Raw genomic sequence first — 18,758 nt, 5'->3', positions numbered from 1 at the left:
TCATGCCACTGGTGATGGGGGAGTAAGAACTCATGCCACTGGTGATGGGGGAGTAAGAACTCATGCCACTGGTGAATGGGGAGTAAGAACTCATGCCACTGGTGATGGGGGAGTAAGAACTCATGCCACTGGTGATGGGGGAGGAAGGGATGGGAGAGCTTGGCCAAAGTCTTAGTCCTTTTCCTTGATCAGTGTTGCACAAGACTGGCACCAGTTTGGGCTAGATTTCGCTAAGGAATATCTGTGCCTTCCCGCGTCAAAAGACAGATTCTCTGATTAGCTTATTGCAGCAGCTAAGAGAAAGTCAGCCAATTGGAGGACATCTCACTCAGCAACTTGGTCCATTTACCATGATTCAGGTGTGTTAGCAAGGCAGGGGTGCAGTACTGAAGCCAATGAACAGGTTCGATATTGCTGTCAACCACTGATAGTGGACAAGAGGTGGTATTGCTGCTTAATGGTTTTGTTTGAAATCCTCATGATCATGCAAATCCTCACTGATGCTGTCTGTTGGGAGCTGCTCTCCAACCACAAACACTTAAACCCATGGAGTAGGTTGCATTACATTTCCAACAATTGAGGTAAAGTCCTGTTTCTCTTCTTCCTCCTTTGCTTTAGTGTGAGCTGTGGTGATGCAGGAACACTGGCCATATTCTGGGTTAATCCTTGAGGTATACCATGTCTTCAAATACCCCATTTCCACAAACTGAAAAGGTCACACTCTTAGTGCAAAAATAATCTCAGAAGTAGTGTCTCATAGGAGGGTATCTTTACCCCTTTCATTTCCAAGAACGTGGCATTACCTGTGGAACACTTGTCCCTTGAATCCATCTGTCGTGGACAGTGGTACTACACCTCCCTATGTGAAGAGATTGGTGGATGTGGAGATGTGGAGTCTAGGGGGGAGTTTTACGGGCCCCTTGAGCCACTTTTGCATCACTTTTAACATAGGAAAAGTGACGCAAAAGTGGCGCAAGGGGCTGGTAAATCTGCCCCTTGGTCTACCGGCATTCAGAGATGTTAGTAAGGGCCCGGATGTTTTACCTCGCCTTTTAGGATCAGATTGGTGCCTTTTTTTTTACCTCAGCCCCAACTCTGGAGAAAATAAAGACCCTCTTTCAGTTCAATCAATCATGTTTACTTCATGATATAACCCCACAAAACACATAAAAGATACAACTTTTGTATTAAAATATACAAAAATAAAATCCCACAGTGCATAGTGATCTAAAACAGAAAAATGTATCTTGTTTAATCCTCTCAGATATCAGCTATTGTTCCATCTCCCTCGATACCAGTTGGGCCCCATTGTTCATAACCAATTCATCTGGGTACCTTTCCCGGTTGAAAAGAGCCTGAATAAATACTAACACACCTTTGGTGGTTACAGTTTCAATAAATGCCACCCCCAGCAATCTTCACTTGCAAGCTACCATTAATCTGAAAAATATGGATAGTCACCAAACCTCCCTAATGACCTGAAATATCCAAGGCCACCTTATTCCATAGCAGCATAGGTGCCGCCACAGGAATAAGTGGCAATGGGGTGTGAAGCGCTTTTTATCATTCAGCACACACAAGATGCAGATTCTTACAAAAATACAAATGCCTTGTCCACTTCTGGCCATCAAACATCTTCATGACTACCTACCTGATCCTGTTGGGCCAGTTTTAGAATCATTCTTCTCATACCCTCAGGAATTGCCAATAATCCCAGGCATCACACTAATTCACCATGGCATGTTGGCTCTTTAGTTACAAAAGGTACTATATCACCATCCAATTCTCTATTGACAGATCAACCCTTGATAATGTGTTTCATTTCATGCCCCAGCACAGTGTCCTCTTCTACACACCTTGTCATTCCTCCTCACATAATGCACCATCCAGAAGTGTCCCAACATAACTCATCATGCGAGGTATTTCAATATTGCTGCAAACTTCTTCTTGTTCCATCTTATGTAGTATAGGCAACCAGGAGAGAAAACCTGCAGCAAAGTTTCTCCCTTCAGGAACGTACATTACTGGAACTCCTGCCAATGAAAGTGCTACTTAGCAATGTGTGGTGTGGCTCTTCCTACACCCTAAGTGTAAATAAGTTAATGAGTGGTTTATCAGTATGCAAAATAAAGGTTGGCCCCACATAAACACCTTAAAGTACTGGGCACTTCAGAGCCAAAGTGTATTTCTCTAATGTGGAATACGTAGGCTCCACCCACACAATTCTCTGGTGGCAAACATAAAAACTTCTTCATCTAATCCATGATTACTCACACCCATTATGGTGCTTACATTCCAGATATACTTCACATTTTTTTCAAAAGATTCGTTAATGGTGCACTTTTTTCTAGCAAAATGCAGTACAGTTCTCTGGACAATTTGAGTTGGTCCTTGCTAACGGGAGGGAGCCTCACCTTTTGCCTTAATTTTCTTCAACTTCAGTTCCACTTCCTTCTGAGATACATGGTGTCCCCCTTCCTCTGCAAATCTGCATTTGTCTTTTCTCAAAGTCAACCCACTTTCTTTCAACATGTCCAACGCTGTGGCCAATTTTTTGTCATGTTCGATTTGATCTTTTCTGTACACCAAGATGTCAGCCTGAAAATATGCCACCCCATACTCCTTCTTGAACAATATTCCTTTAAGCCTCTGAAACACTGTGAGTATGCCAGTACCAGTCCATGTGGCATCCGGCAATACCAATACAGGCCCTCAAGTATACCAAAGGATGTGAGATGTCAGGATTTCATTTCAAGACCGAAGGTTACCATCAAGTAAAATAACTTTTAATGACACTCTGCAGCACCTTTAAGACAATTAAAGACCATTAACAGCAAAAAACTAGAGCCAGAACACAGCTGTTCATAAATAATCTCCTCTCAGAACTCTCCTCCTCTTTTAAATGCTGTTCTTGACTTTGTAAATTTGCTCTCATTTGATTTGTATAACTGTTGATGGTTGTGTGTTTTGTTAGATTTTTCCGAGGTATAGAGGTTGATGTGTGGATTTAAATTTGGCTTGGTGCGGAATGGGCGTTTCTAATTTATGGAAGCTTGTTAGTTTATTATTTTGCTTACAAGGTATTTTACATGGACTGAGGTGAGATGAAGTTAATGGTGGTGATGTCAGAGGAATTGTAGTTTTATATACATTACGGAGCCCGGACTGCGTTATGGCTCCAAGTTAATGTTAGGACCTTCTGTTATTAGCAAGGCCAGGTTCAGTGCTTAATTTGTAAAAAAAAAAGAAGTGCAGGTGCTGAAAATGTTGCCAAGGAGGCCACAGCTCACTTCCTCCTCCAGTGAGCCCCACTTTCAACACTCTCACTGCCTCAGTCTCTTTCTTCTAACCTTGATCTGTTGTCTGTCCCCTAAGTCTTTGCTCTAAGAGTCTATCCTCTCACCTCCCTAATTGTTTTCTCTCATCTTTGTCACACCTGGATTGTTACCTTTTTCCCTGTATTTCTGATTTGCCCTCTATTCATTCTAGCCCTGCCCATTTTCCTCTTCACTTTTATCCATGCTCTGCTCACCCTCTCCTCGATCTTGGCTCTTTGCTATCACTCTTCTAGCAGTGATTAGCTGTGTCTCCATTTTATCATTTTTCTGCTTTTTTTCCTCTGTCCTGTCCTCTACATCCTTCCATTCTATCTTCTCTCTTCTTAACACTCTCTGCTTCAGATCATTGCTGCTTTAGTATCTGATTTGCTCTCCTTTTCGTCTACTTAGCTCCATCTTTTCTCTCTCCTCTCCTGTTGTTTCTTTCTCCTCTTTACTCCTGCTCTCTCTCTCATCTATAACACTGCTGCTGCCTGTGACCCTTGTCGTCAGCTTGTACATGTCCCTGCTATTTTGAACTCTGCGTTTTCCTGTTGTCTTTCCTAAAGAAGAGGAAGATGGCGCGTTTTACTTTCTTACCTACACCGAGTGCAAAAACAAAATGTACACCAAATGAAAATGCTCTGTTTGCATATATTAATCAGTGCAGTATCATTGGGTTATTTGCAGAACAAGTAGCTGCTCGAGCACAGCAGGTGATGTCACTGCTAGTGCTGCCTGTAATTAGTAGGTCCAGGGATGGCGAGGTCATCACCATCCACTGCTCAACTTGCTGTGACCCTGCCTGCTACAACACAGGCATTGTTCCCAGCTGTAATGCTGCCAATGCTGCTAAGTATGGCTGTGGTGCCTACTGGACTCATGCACCCTCAGCAATTACCATGCTGGGGTGCAGCGCACAGATTCTACAGGTGACGCCATGACGCACAAAAGTTGTGTTGTGACACAGCCGCATCAAGCACATTAAGGATAGCAGCAATGTAGCGTTGCAGGATATGATACTCTGGCTAAACAGCAAGTGGAAAGTCCACACGTACTTTTGTTTATTCTTCCTCAAGAGCCCTCACTCCCAAGTTCCAAATGCACTCTCGCAGCTTCCTTGCCTCACCTCTGTCATGAGCCAGCCCCCAGCCACAATTATTCAATGGGGGCATAGGCTCAGGCAGCGGCAGGGTGCAGCAGACTCAGGGAATTGAATGCAAGACATAGTTTGTCAATGACTTCTTGGATTTGTGATCAGCATGATGACATCATCACTAACGTGGTGATACACAATCATGCCTGCCTGGACAGACCTATGCTGGCCTGTCTATGAACATTTACCAGCCAGTCACCATGCAATGTATGTTATTCTTTTTATTTTGAATTTGAACATTTAATTTTTGAGACCACCACCTGTAGGGTCAGAAATTGTAGCCCCGGCCCTGTGAAAGAAGTGCCGGTGCTGAGCAACTGAAAGCACCTGCTCAAATTAAGCACTGGCCAGGTTTAACGGGCCGGATGGCGAGCGTGGAACTAAGCGCGAGCACAGCATAATTACAAGAGCCGGCTGCCACTGCCATCGCATGCAGTCTTGGGCTTCTATGGAAATACGAGCAAGAGCACTCGCGGGAACTGGGTTCCATCTTAAATTCGGATCAGTTGCATGAGGAGAACAGAGGTGACAGTGCCGCGAGTAGCAGAGCGTCACCAATGTAAAAATAAAAAATGGTCTGATGAGATTTAACTATTGTAAGACTGTTTGTCAGCTGTGCGTAGACAGTGTTTTCAAGCTTGAGAAAGGAAACTTTGTGTCATGGTAGGATTAGGTTTTACAGTTATTAAGGATAGTTTAGGTTAATGTTGTTTGGTTCGGTATGGAAGCAGAACAGGGTAGCAGTGTACTGCTGGATCATTATTAGAAGAGGATTTGGTGAGAAAGATTATTCATCAAGAAATGAAAAATAAATTACAGGAATCAGTGACAAGCATTCTATGAGAAAAAAGAAGGATAGGTGTGGAGTCAGAATAAGAGTGTTTTTTTCATTATCAGAGGAAGATGACCAGTTATTGGGAGTAGGTGGAAAGAAATTAAAGAAAACTAAACATGTAGAGGATGTTTGTATGTCAAAAAGAGGAAAATATGGTCTAAATGCCATCAGGAAGAGAATGCCCTGAGAGGCATGCATTGATTGGGTGTCCCAAGCTGCACACAGAGGAAAGAGATGGAAGCAATAGAGCTGCTGGAAGTCCAAGTTCAGATAATGAGAAAGAATGGGATGAGTATATTTTAGATCTGCAAGATAATGATTTTGAAAATAAATTTGACAATTTGGAAAAGGTTACTTTTGCGCAAGTGCTTAGGAATCCGTTAGGTGGGGAAATGTTTCACCACATAAAACATCCCAGAAGTGGTGATTGGCGGTCCATGGAACATGTGGGCAAGTTAATTTAGGAATGGATTCGAAAACCTTTAGCCAAAGAGGTGAGACAGGTGCTGACAGTGGAGTACTCTCGACCCATAATTGAGGAGAACGTTTTAGTACTACAAATTTGGATCTGGAGGTAATAAGTTATTTTAATTAAAATTAGGAAGGGATCCTATAAAGGGATTGAAAAAAATCATTAAAACTCTGTCAAGATAAAGTTCTGTATGTGATGCTTACAGAGACAACAGGGGCAATACTGATTAAAATAAGACCAAAATTGGGGGGCATGGCGCAGAAAGAGCCCAGCAAAGATGGTAAGGGAATACTATTTGGGGAAGAGCTACTCATGTACTATTCTCAAAACAGAGGAAGAGGATTTCTGGCCTCTCCTAGTTTCTACCTAAGTCACAGAAGAGCAGGAAGGGCGTGTAGAGGAGGGTTTTTCAGTGCCCAAGGTCAGAGCTCAGGAAACCAAGGTGAGTAGGGAGATTATTTTGGGTTCTTCCCAAAAAAGAGGAGGGGGACATTTAAGAGACATCATAGGACAATGGGAGAAGTTAACTCAAGATCCCAGGGTGTTGGAAACTGTTCAAGAATATGTAATAGAATGTGTATGTTTGCCAGTTCAAAGAAAAGAACCAAGGGAATTGGCAGTAAGCTAGGAAGTTGTGGACTTAGAGATAAAGTCTATGTTACAAAAGTGAGCAATTATATGTTTGGAGGAAACGGCAAAACAGTTCTTGAGTACCATTTTTTGAGTCAAAAAGAAGGACAAGTAATGGAGACCATTGATCAATATCAAGGAATTGAACAGATATTTGATATGGATCACTGATAGAATATCGAGGATCAAAATATCGACCTGGCAAAATATCGAGTAAAAAATATAGAATGCCAGAATATCGACTTCCTATCTACAAACAGGTAAGTACAAAAATATCGAATCCAAAATATTGTTGTTATTAATATAGTTTGTAAAAATATTGAATTTTTAAAATGTCTTAAACATAATGTAAAATAATAAAATAATTAATATAATTAAGTAAAAAACATACTTAAAAATACTAAATAACCTTACAATGATAAATAATTGATGTAATTTAAAATAAAAACATGCATTTTTAATGTTTAAAACGTGTATATATATACTAACTTAATAATATTAAAAAATATTCAATATTTTTAGTGTTGGATAGCAGGAGGGTAAAAATACTATTCCCACTCCAGTGAGTGCAACAGTAGGGAAAGCTTTGGATAGCTTATGGGTAAAAATGACTATTCCCACTCCAGTGAGTGCAACAGTAAGAAAAGCTTTGGATAGCGGGAGGGCAAAAAAGACCATTCCCACTCCAGTGAGTGCAACAGTAGGAAAAGAATTGAATAGCGGGAGGGCAAAAATGACCATTCCCACTCCAGTGAGTGCAACAGTAAGGAAAGTGTTGATAGCGTAGGGGTAAAAATTACTATTCCCATTCCGTGAGTGCAACAGCAGGGAAAGTAATGATTTAATATTTAAATAAAAATAAATAATCAATACCAATAAAAAAATTATTAAATTAAACACCAATTACATAACATTTAATAATTAATTATTTATAACTACCAATAAACATTAGTAAAACATTAATTACCTATTAATACATAATTAACAATGAATTAATTTGAATACCAAAAATTAAGAAGTAATACAACATATTACCAATTAATAAGTATTTAACAGTAAATTCATTATCAATACACAAAAACAACTGCATAATGTTACGGAGGAGATAGTTGAAATTCAACAGAGGATTGTCACTGTAGAGGAAACTCTGGCTACTACTGTTATATCCTCAGATTGCCAGGATAGAGATATTATGACACTTAAGAACAAGGTTGAGGACCTGGAAAATCGCCAAAGGCGCCAGAACCTGCGCTTTTTTGGAATTCCCGAGGGGTCAGAAGGGGCCGACGCCCGAGCATACATGGTTAAGCTTTTGCATAAAGCTTTCCCAGATTTATCCGATTGGGATTGGGATTCCCAAATACAAAGAGCTCACAGATTGCCAATGTTTTCTAAAAATAAGGATAGTAGATTCCCTAGACCCATTCTGATTTATTTGGGAAATTTCTTATTAAGACAGGCAATCTCTATTAAGGCTAGACCCAACTCCCCTGTGGATAATGTTACATTTTTTATGAAATCAGATCTTAGCAAGGCCACAATGGACAAGCGGTGGGAACTGCGCAAACTGATAGACCCTTTAAAATCTATGGGGGCAGTGGTCTATCTCCAGGAGCCCGCCAGGCTTAAAGTTATAAAAGCAGGCCACACCCGTATATTCAATGACTTCAAGGAGGCCGAACAATTCCTGGCCTCATTGGCAGCTGATCACTAAACACCAGAAATATTGTTTTTGATTGTTCACAGATAGCTGATTGGTTATTCCTTTTTTCTGTTTCTTATTTTAACTCATATTGCTCATGCACTCTATTCCTTCAATATGATATCTATGGATGATTTAACACGGAGGGAGAGGGTCCTTGGGGAGCTCCCACTGACTGGCTGCCCATCCAGCGGCAGCAGAAGATAGGGTTAGGCTTCCGGGTAGGTACAGGTTGGGGGGAGGGATTTAGGCCTAGGCCAGAGGGAGGTTGTAGGAGGGGTGGGGGGGCAACTGAAAAGGGTGACACAAGCAGGCACGATGTGTGGTACAAATTTATAATCTTAGAATTGGTATTTTTTGCTGAAGCAGTTATTCAAAACATCTCTGAATTAAGACATGTGTCAAGTTAACTGGCTTGCATGGAATGTTTCAGGGCCCAATAATAGAAGCAAAAGACAGCTGGTGTTTGAAGAGTTAAGAATGTACAATCCTCATTTTGCATTATTAAATGACACATATACGATACCAAGATAGGAAAATGCTGGAGCAAGGGGGGTATGAGCTTGTAAACTGTACACCTCTGAATGCGTCTATCCGTGGGGCGGCTATACTTAAGAAAAAATATTCCAGGCAGAGATCAATAGGGTAGAATCTGATAAAGCCGGAAGATGGGTAATCGCTCAAATCACGCTATCTAGTCTCAAATATACCTTATGTGCAGTATACGGATCTAATTACGACGATGCAGCAGTTTTCGACCATCTAAATATTGAACTATTAGGGTGGGAGGGAGAGATACTACTTATGGGGGATTTTAACTGTGTCATAAATTACGCAAAAGATACAACTAAGAGTACTCCCTCACATCGAATGTGCAAGACCAGGGCATCTATCTTAGAGCTAGCCCGTATACATAAATTGAAAGATGTTTGGAGACATTTATATCCTACCTTGGCCGGATACACTTACCACTCTAGACCCCATAAAATGTATTCACGCATAGATATGGCTTGGGCAACGAGCCATATTTTGGAGAGCTGCAAAATGGAGATCTGCCCAAAGGTAACATCGGACCATAATCCCCTAGTGGTAACCTTTAAGATTATATCTAAAAAGAAGGAACCTAGATTATTTTCTTTCCCCAGACATCTGATATCCGATATTTCGTTTATTCCTCTCCTGAAAGCACATATAAAAGAATTTTTAGAGTTCAATATCGACACGGCTAAAATCACTTCAGTATGGGACTGTTGCAAGGCCAGTATCAGAGGTTTTGCCCAGCAGTTTATTATACAGCAGAATGCCAACCGGAAAGAAGAGATCAGTCGTATAACATCAGGGATAAGGGGGCTAGAAGAACACTTGGCGGAGATTGCTAGAAAAGAAGGTGCAGGTGCTTCTCACAACTTAAATAAAGATAGACTGGAATTTAAACTAACCACCCTACGCTGTGAAACTAAGAAATTCTTAAGAGACAAAGTCACTGCTAAATTACACAAATATAAGACTTTACAATATGAGAGTGGCGACAGAATAGGAAAAATTCTTGCTTATAAAATAGCTGACGACAGAGCCACCTCATTAATAAAGAGCATAAAAGGGGCAGAAGTTACTAATTATACTCACCCTGATCAGATACTGCAACAATTTGCTGAATATTACACTAAGCTGTACACCCCTGAGAGCGTACCCCCAATGGAGCTTGTGGAAAACTATATTAGAAATAACTGGCGGTCCGAGAATGATACCGGAGGTATGGAAGAACTAGAAAAAGACTTCACCAAGGAAGAACTAAAATGAGCAATTTTTTCTCTTCCATCTGGGAAGGCTGCAGGAGAGGACGCTTTGCCTATTGAAATTTATAAAATTGTTGCGATGAACTTATCTCTGTACTTTGCTCGGTCATTAATCAGATTATCACAATCGATGGGGCACCGACCTCCTGGTATACTGCTAAAATTATCTTCTTCTTAAAGAAGAATAAAACACCTACGGAGTGCGGGTCCTACCGCCCCATTTCTCTGATCAATGCTGACGCTAAGGTATTTGCTAAATTAATAGCCATAAGACTCTCCCCCCTTATGACTAGATTGGTCAGTGAACATCAGCATGGTTTTGTAGTAGGCAGGGATACCACTCAGCATGTAAACACGGCTATCACAGTGTTCGATATGGCTGCTACTAATCCCTCCCCACTCGGTATGATATTACTTGATGCTGAAAAAGCCTTTGACCGAGTGGGGTGGGATTATCTATGGGCAATTCTGAAAGCAATGGGGTTCAAAATTAAATTTTTTAACGAAGATCCAGGCACTTTATTACCTCCCTAACGCTTTAGTAGGTTACAACTGCTTACTCTCTACTAAATTCCCAATAAGAAGAGGGACCCGGCAGGGATGCCCATTATCACCTCTACTATTTGCTCTTGCCATGGAACCCTTCATTAATGCCTACAATCCCAGGCGATGATAAAACCATTTACATCTGGGGTAAACTTGCTTAAAATTACAGCTTACGCAGACGATTTGGCAGTTTATACAAGTGATGGGATTGAATCTATGGCAGGAATAGTCAAAGAGGCAGAATCTTTTGGAGAAGCTTCGGGATATAAGTTAAACTTGGGAAAGACTCAAATTATAGTTAATTACAAACCACTGATGCAAGTAACGGGAATATGCCACGCTGCTCCCTATTTAGGCATCAAGATAACATCTAATATTAGGGATATAATGTCATTGAATTATGATGCTTTATTAAAAGGTACTCAGGCTCTCCTTCAAAAATGGCATAAAGTGCCTTTAAATCTTATTGGGAGAATTAATCTTATTAAAATGAACATCTTGCCAAGATTCTTGTACTTATTTAGATGCATTCCTCTGAAGATAAATAAAATATTTTTCAGGAAACTTGATGGCATACTGGGCAGCTTTATATGGGGCTTTAAAAAGAACCGCATAGCACTCTCTTCTTTGAAACTACCATTTATAAAAGGAGGGCTAAACTTCCCAGATTTCAGAATGTACTACTTTGCCTCATTTTTGGGGCGGCTACAGAGCTTGTTTAACTCCAGTAACCCATATTTTTTCCATCGATTCATGCTAGGATCACATTGCTTACAGTTTTTGGCTAGAAATAATGACCCAAATTACTTTAAAAGAGTGAGGTTTAAGAATGCGAAAGATATAATCAGTATATGGAGGATATTAATGATCCAGAATAAAGTATCATTTTACCATTCTCTTATAAGTCTTTGGAACAATCGGGGCTTACCAAGTATCTTTAATGATTTAGGATGTAAGATATGGGCAAAACAAGGCATAATGAAATTGGGAGACTTATACGGCTCATCAGGCTTTTTGGAGTTTGATACACTAAGGTTATTATACAAATTACCAGAACACACTTATTTTAAGTATATACAAATACGCGATTTCTTTATAGGGAAACAAAAACTTAAAGAGATTGTGGACTCAGATTTTTGGCAATGTATGTATAAAGGAATGGGGGATAAGAAAGCCACCATCAGCGAAGGATACAGATGCTTTACTGAAAACAAATCAGATGAATGCCCCAAAATAGCACAGAAATGGGCTTTACGGTTTCCTACCGGTATTACTTCGAATGAAATCTCCTCCTTCTTATACAAAATTGACACGTTAGTCCACTCCTCAAGCTTAAAACTACAAGCATACAAAACAATATGCCAACTTTATCATACCCCCTTACAAATAAGTAAATGGGCCTCTAATAATGCTCTTAGTGATCGCACTAAGTGCCCAAAGTGCCACCTCCAAGCTGCTGACTTAGAACACATGTTGGTCCTCTGTCCAGTTCTTGCTCCGTTTTGGGACAGCTTAGAAAGAATTCTGAGATTGAAACAAATAATTGATGCACCATTAACATCTGAAATGATCCTCTTAGGTCTTCAGTCTACTCCATCTCCATTTCAAAACTTAATTTTTATTCTGTTAGCATGTGCAAGGCTGGTTTTAGCTAGAGCTTGGATTGCGGATCACTCGCCTCATGTAAATGAATGGTGGTGATTGGTCAAAGAGATACATCATATGGAGTTATCTTTAGCTAGGAAAAGAGGTGTTAAAGCAATGACTAAAATAGAGAGAATTTGGGGATGCATGTTTCCTACTTGTGAACTGAACTAATGTGATTTGAAGCCCTGTTTGATCTTAATTTTGATTTTTCTTTTTATTTGTGCCAATTTCTTTCATTTATCTTATTTTCTGCTTCTTGTAATATCAGCGCAGATGCTGGATGTATTGTAAAATGAAATACTGTTTTTTGTTTGTGTTAAAATTTGCTTGTGACACCCATAAAACAAAAATGTTAAAAAAAAAAATACACAAAAATAACTTCAATATTACTTAATTACAATTAAATTACTTCCCACCCAATTCCCCTATAAACCCACAATCAGCTCCGATTAATACATTATTACAATTAATATAATTGTCAATTAATCAATTAATAAAATGTAAATGCCAATTAATACAAAGTAATTACCAATTAATAATGAATTAACAATAACTTATCAATACCAATAATTAAAAATAAATAATTACTTAATTACAATTACATTACTTCCCACCCTATTCCCTATAAACCCACAACCTGCTACAGAACTAAAACGCAAAATTAAATTAAAAAAAATTAATAATTACAAAAAATGTATATTTGATTTACTATAATTACATTACTTCCCACCTTATTTCCCTATAAACCCACAACCCGCTACGGAATTAAATCACGCAAAAATTAAATACCATCAAATTCATTAATTTAAAAAAATTCAAATATACATTCCTAAAATAATACATACTTTTAACACATATACTAACACTTAAAACACTATAAAAAATTCGATATTTTTAACAACTATATTATGACTGTCGATATTACTAACTCCGATTTTATGAAAATCGATATTTCTTACCTGAATTTCGATTTTCTGCACCACTATATTCTTGCAATTCGATATTCTGTCCATTTTATATAAACAAACTCGATCTTAGGTCCACTCGTTTGTATTTTTTTATATTGTGACTAGTCACCATTTGATATACAGACACTTCAAGATGGAGGGTATCCATTGTCTGAGAGATGTGTTAGAAAACGATTGGTTAGTGAAATTGGATTTAAAAGATGCATATTTCAAATTCCCATGGGAATAGAGAGTCAGAAATATTCATAGGTCCATTGGAGAGGACAATTGTATCTGTTTCAGTTTCTACCTTTCGGGCTTTCAACAGTACTGTGGTGTTTTACCAAAGTCATGAGAGTAGTAATAGCATTTTTGCGGGAGAGCGGTTTAAGACTGATTATATATTTGGACGATATTTTGATAATGTCCCAAAACAAGAGCGATTTAGAGAAGCATTTGGTGCAGATTATGAGCATGCTGGAGCAATTCGGTTTTATAGCGAACAGGGAAAAGTCTATTTTTGTACTGACCCAGAGTTTGGAGTTTTTAGGGTCCCAAGTAGATATTGAGAAGATGGTTTTACAGTTCCCAGAGAGAAAGGTGAAGATGATAAGGAAAGAGATAAATCAGGTTTTGAAAAGGGAGATTTAGCTCAGATGATTAGATTGTTATCTTCTTCTATCCAGGCGATTTTTCCAGGACCTCTGCATTATCATGCTTTGTAGAGGGAGAAAGGAGAAACAGTGAGAAAAGGCAATTGGTATGGGGCAGGATATTACTGAGTGCAGAGGCAAAGGAGGAGTTACTTTGGTGGTTGAACAATTTGCAGGGGTGATAGGGCCGAGCGCTTTTTGGATGTGCTAGCCTGACTTGCCAAGCCAGGTCTTCCCTGGACCGGAAACAAACATCTTAGGAACGATTTCAGGGCATCATCCTTCATCAGTCAGGCTAGCTTGAATCCAGTGGTTTAGTGAGCACGGCACCCACATCTGGGCATACCCTTCCCACTTAGGGCGACAGATGCAAAAGAAACAATTGATGGACCGAATGCTGGACAATGCAAACATTCACCCCCAGTCACAAGGATCTGGGTTTAATCCATCATTCTTTTGCTCACCACATCACCCCAGTTTGGACCCAGCCAAATGCAAATCAGTCTTGACCCTGTTCCTTATGAGACTTCGGTCCCTTGCTCACTGTGCCACTGGATTCGAGCTAGCCTGGCTGATGAACGGTGACATACCCCGAAACCGGTCCCAGGATGCTTGATTCCCCTCCAGGGAGGACCTGGCTTGGTAGTTTGGTCTGGACTGTTCCCATGAGGCACAGGGTCAAGACTGATTTGCATATGGCTGGGTACACACTGGCGTGGCGTAGTGGGCAAAAGAACAATGAATTTAACCCAGATCTCTTGACTGGGGAAGAATGTTTGAATCATTCAGCATTCCATCCATCATTGGTTGCAGTTACACTTTTCACCCTAAGTGGGACAGGTATGCCTAGACATGGGTCCCTTGCTAGGTGTGTGACTGGATTCAAGCTATCCTGGCTGATGAAGGGTGACAATCCCCAAAACCGGTCCCAGGATGATTGTTTCCGGCCCAGGAAGGACCTGGCTTAGCAGTTCGGTCTGGACTGTTCCCATGAGGCAAAGGGTCAAGGCTGATTTGCATATGGCTGGGTCAAAATTGAAGTGCTGTAGTGGGCAAAAGAGCGATAGATTTAACCCAGATCTTTTCAGTGGGGGACACTGTTTGTATCATTCAGCATTCCGTCCATCATTTGTTGCAGTTATGCTTTTTAAATAAAGCAGGCTTTTTAAAAAATGCAGCACGTTTTCCTTAAAGGAAAACGGTGCATGGCAGCTGTTTGTGCGCCAGCGCAGGGGAGAGCACAGGAATACAACATATCATTGTAAATATGTCTCATTCCTGTGCTCTGAAAGTGACTCCGTGCGGCGCAGCCAAATGGCTTGCGGAATGCACAAGTCACTTTCTCGTAAATCTGCCCCCCATATGTTACAATAAGAACTTAACCTCTTGGATGCTAATGACAAGGGTAACTCGTCATGAACTTTCCATTCATTTCAATGGAAAATGAATGTAAAGAATAATGGTGCCTTAGCAGTAAAGGGGTTAATAACTGGTCCTCCATTAGCATAATTTATTTGGGTAATCTGAAGCAATTCTGCATTCTTATAGTACTAATAGGGTTGGAAACCACAATGCTAATCAGCGAATCTAAATAATTGCCACAAAGCTGTAATAAATATTTAATTATATCAGCCCCACCAATTTTTCGAGATGACTTCGGGTATGTTCACACAAATATGTTTAATGAATGTTTTAGAACAAATATGCAGATGTAGTTGGGGAGATTCTAATGTATCTCATTAGTACTGCTTTGGTCAGGAATCACCACACTTTTTGCTTTCAGGGAACACTGAGTGCGAGTGAAGCTTTCCTGGCTACTCTGAGTGATTGTACAAGGGGCTGTATTGGGGCTGTGCAAGGGTAGCAGCCGAATGTCGAGGATTTGCAACTGGGCGGGCCAACAACTGGAAGGCCAGCTCCCCCTACAGCCAGGCCTCCTTCAGTGAGGAAGGCAGCTGAGGAGCTCTGACAATGTGGATAGTCCGATCCCTCCTCGGGGAGGGGCCTCTCTCCCCACTAATTAAAGCAAAATGTTTCACTAAGAGAGAAAACATCTTGCAGCGTAGGAGGGAGATACTTCCTTTCAAGTGTTCCACTCGACGACAAGTTTGGGGGCCTCCTCATGTGCACTCAATTAAACGAAGTTGCCATCTCCGCTGTGTCGCATCTCCCGTCCCCCTCAGAGAATGTGCTCCATGGTATTGGTGCGTATATTCAATAAACTACATGTTGCCGTAAAACACAGCCGCAGAGGCTGTTCACTTGTCTCTAAAACTTTTGATGATACAACTCAAGTACACTAAAGTGCCATTAAGTCGCTATTAGTGAGGGGGGGATAGAACAGTGTATTGAGCAGGGGTAGCTACAATCCACTATTGTGACCTCATTAGTTTTTACCCACTGCATTATTACCGAACGGGAATGCACAGCCTGTCTCGTAATTTAGTCCTGATAATATCTAAAACACACATGGAGCTCTGTTAATGATAACACCTATATTCATTGATTCTTGGAGCTATATGCATAGATTCGCAGACACCTGTGACTTTGACGAGTACCACACAGTGACTAGATCTGGACAGATTTTCAATTACTCTGGAGTAATTCCATGTTAATCTCAGGAGCATTGGGGGAAGCATTTGCAGTGCAACAAGCCTCACATTTGCCACATTTTAAGCTATTAGTATTCTAAATGACAATGTCTTTTATTTATGTTTTAAAACCAAAAAAACATAAATAAAAGGCATTGTCAGTTACAATGTCAATAGCTCAAAATTGCATAAATGGGAGACCTATTGTATTGAAAATGCTTATTTAAGAGCAGGCTGTGGTCCATGGGACCACTGCCTGCTCTTAAAATATATTCTCGCATCCATTAATAAAGGGGTAATGGTCCCCTGGGGACCCCGTTCTGTTTGTGAGTTGCTTACTACCAACTTGAAGTAGGGTGTATACTGCGAGTGTTTTGAAACCACAATTGCGTTTGCAAAACAATGCTACATATCATTGGGATTTGCTATTATGAAAGGATGCCCATGGCACACCCCCTTCCTAATAGCAAGTCAGTAATAGGGTTTGTACATAGGGCAGACTGATTTTGTGGTCACAAACCGGACGATTTCCCATTTGCGACTGCAAAACAACGGTTGTCCATCTGACCCTAAGTCAATTGTTGAGACCAATATATGTCAAATTAAAGTCTGTTGGATTTCTATCTGAGCCTGTGTTCTAGAGCTACTGTGTACGTTAAACCAAAGACTTTTGAACCTGATGGCCTCTTATTAAAGAATAATGGGGACATCTTTAGAATTTGAATTTTTCAGCATGTTTCAACTTTGTTTCTTCATATTTATTCCTAGATGTGCCGTCATTACGAATATTGGTGCGGGTCAAACTATGACATTCGAGTGCCATGGAATGCTTGGGCGATATCTGAACGTGGTAATTCCTGGAAAAACAACTGTGCTCACACTGTGTGAAGTTCAAGTTTTTGGAGTCTCTGCATAAGACCATGCTGGCTGAGGAACTCAACTATTGATAATGAGTCCTGATTTCTCAGATTGTTAATGTCAAACTAAAATTTGCTTCTCGGCTCTCTAGTGATTTAATGTAATTGTAAATCAGCTATTCAATGTTAGATCCAGAAGTAGATGTTGAGGTGCTCTTATCTAATTAAACAATTGTTAAATATATTATTCTTCAATGAATGTGTTCAAAGTATTTACTTAAGTGCATTTTGCAAAAAAAAATATATTGCTCTAAGACTAACTAATAAAGATGTAATTATATAAATATATATTTTTTCAATCCATTTGCACGTGATGCACTCAATTGATTGTAAGAAGACTGCCTGAAAAAGTAGAACATGCCTCACAATTGTACACATAACTGGGTGTTTAAACATAGCAAAGTGGCTCTTTGTTTAGTTTGTTTGTTATAGACGAAACACATCACAAATGTAACCTATTTAAGGCAATATCAGTGGAGTTTGATTCCTAAGACCCCTTTTTTTATTATGGCCCTTGATGGCAGTCTCTTTAATTTGTTTTGCAATAATACAAAATAAAGGGTGGGCGTGGCTGAGGAGCGAACAATGGCGGATGGGTGAGCGAGAGGCTTCGCGCTGACCACCCATTTATCGGCTGGAAAAGACTGTTACCATCACTGTGCACTGTCCTGGGTGCAACCGCTCACAGCTTGAGGCCTGTTGGCTCTGGAGGGACCCTGTGGTAGCCAACTACGACGAGTGTTTGCGGAGATACGGAGAGCTGCATGGAAAGGGCACGGTCGGGCCTGCAGAGATGATGATCTGCGGCCTTGGGGGCTGGGCTGGGCCGTGGAGTCCGGGGGATCGTCGCCTGCGGTGAGCTGTACTTGGGCTAAGAAGGCAGCAAAAGACTGCTGGGGAGACCCTGTAGGCCTGTGACGGCCCGGCGGTGGCTCCCGAAGAGCAGGGTAGATTTGGTGCGGCCGACGTCGCTGGGAGCACTCACCTGCATCACAGCTGAACTGGGAGTGACCTGGGAGCCTCCGTTCCCCTGAGAGCGGTGGCTATGTGGAGGACAGACCTGAAAGCAGGCCTGCCTGGGGCAACATGAGTGTTCTCCCCTTCTTCATGCAGACAGTAGTGAGCAGAGTGCTGCTTGCCCCCGTGCCTGTCCTTTTCAACTGCTGCATCGCACAGAAGCGCGATATGACACGAGCCCACAAGACCTGGGGGCGCTAGTTGTCAGCTGGCCTGGAACTGAACTGGGAGTTTGTGGGGGTGGCGGGGGCCCAAACCCTGCGTCTGGGGAATCAGCTTTGTTTACACATGACTGCTTCTGGCCCTTTATGCGCACTATGCATCCCCACCATCCTTGTAGGGGAGTAAGCCAGAGGAAAGCACCTGAGAGTGGATTTAGCTGAGACGCCTGTGACTGTTCTGTTCTCTTGCCAAACCCATGTTGGCCATTTGTCTGTGATGTGGCACTCCGGCGATGACATGGTGTAACGACCGGATTTTCGGACCAGATAGAATCAGCTCACCAAGACACCACCAATCCAGCCGAAACGTA

The 18,758-nt window shown here is 41.0% G+C and overlaps 1 protein-coding gene across 2 annotated transcripts in view; it reads left to right on the top strand.

Moving 5' to 3' along the window:
• Positions 1 to 17,404, top strand: part of LOC147709532 (fucolectin-like) — a 1,051,872-nt gene extending 1,034,468 nt beyond the window's left edge. For both annotated transcript variants that reach the window (XM_086928072.1, XM_086928073.1), the window contains exon 4: positions 17,061 to 17,404. In XM_086928072.1, the coding sequence (XP_086784198.1) occupies positions 17,061 to 17,208 (148 nt within the window). In that variant the 3' untranslated portion in view covers positions 17,209 to 17,404. The remainder of the gene's footprint in view (positions 1 to 17,060) is intronic.
• Positions 17,405 to 18,758: the final 1,354 nt, after the last annotated feature.

This window comes from Lissotriton vulgaris, chromosome 6, assembly GCF_964263255.1.
Source record: "Lissotriton vulgaris chromosome 6, aLisVul1.2, whole genome shotgun sequence".
In the NCBI taxonomy this organism is placed as follows: Eukaryota; Metazoa; Chordata; class Amphibia; order Caudata; family Salamandridae; genus Lissotriton; species Lissotriton vulgaris.
The sequence above is the reverse complement of the archived record's forward strand: the minus strand, read 5'-3'. Positions and strand labels throughout refer to the sequence as shown.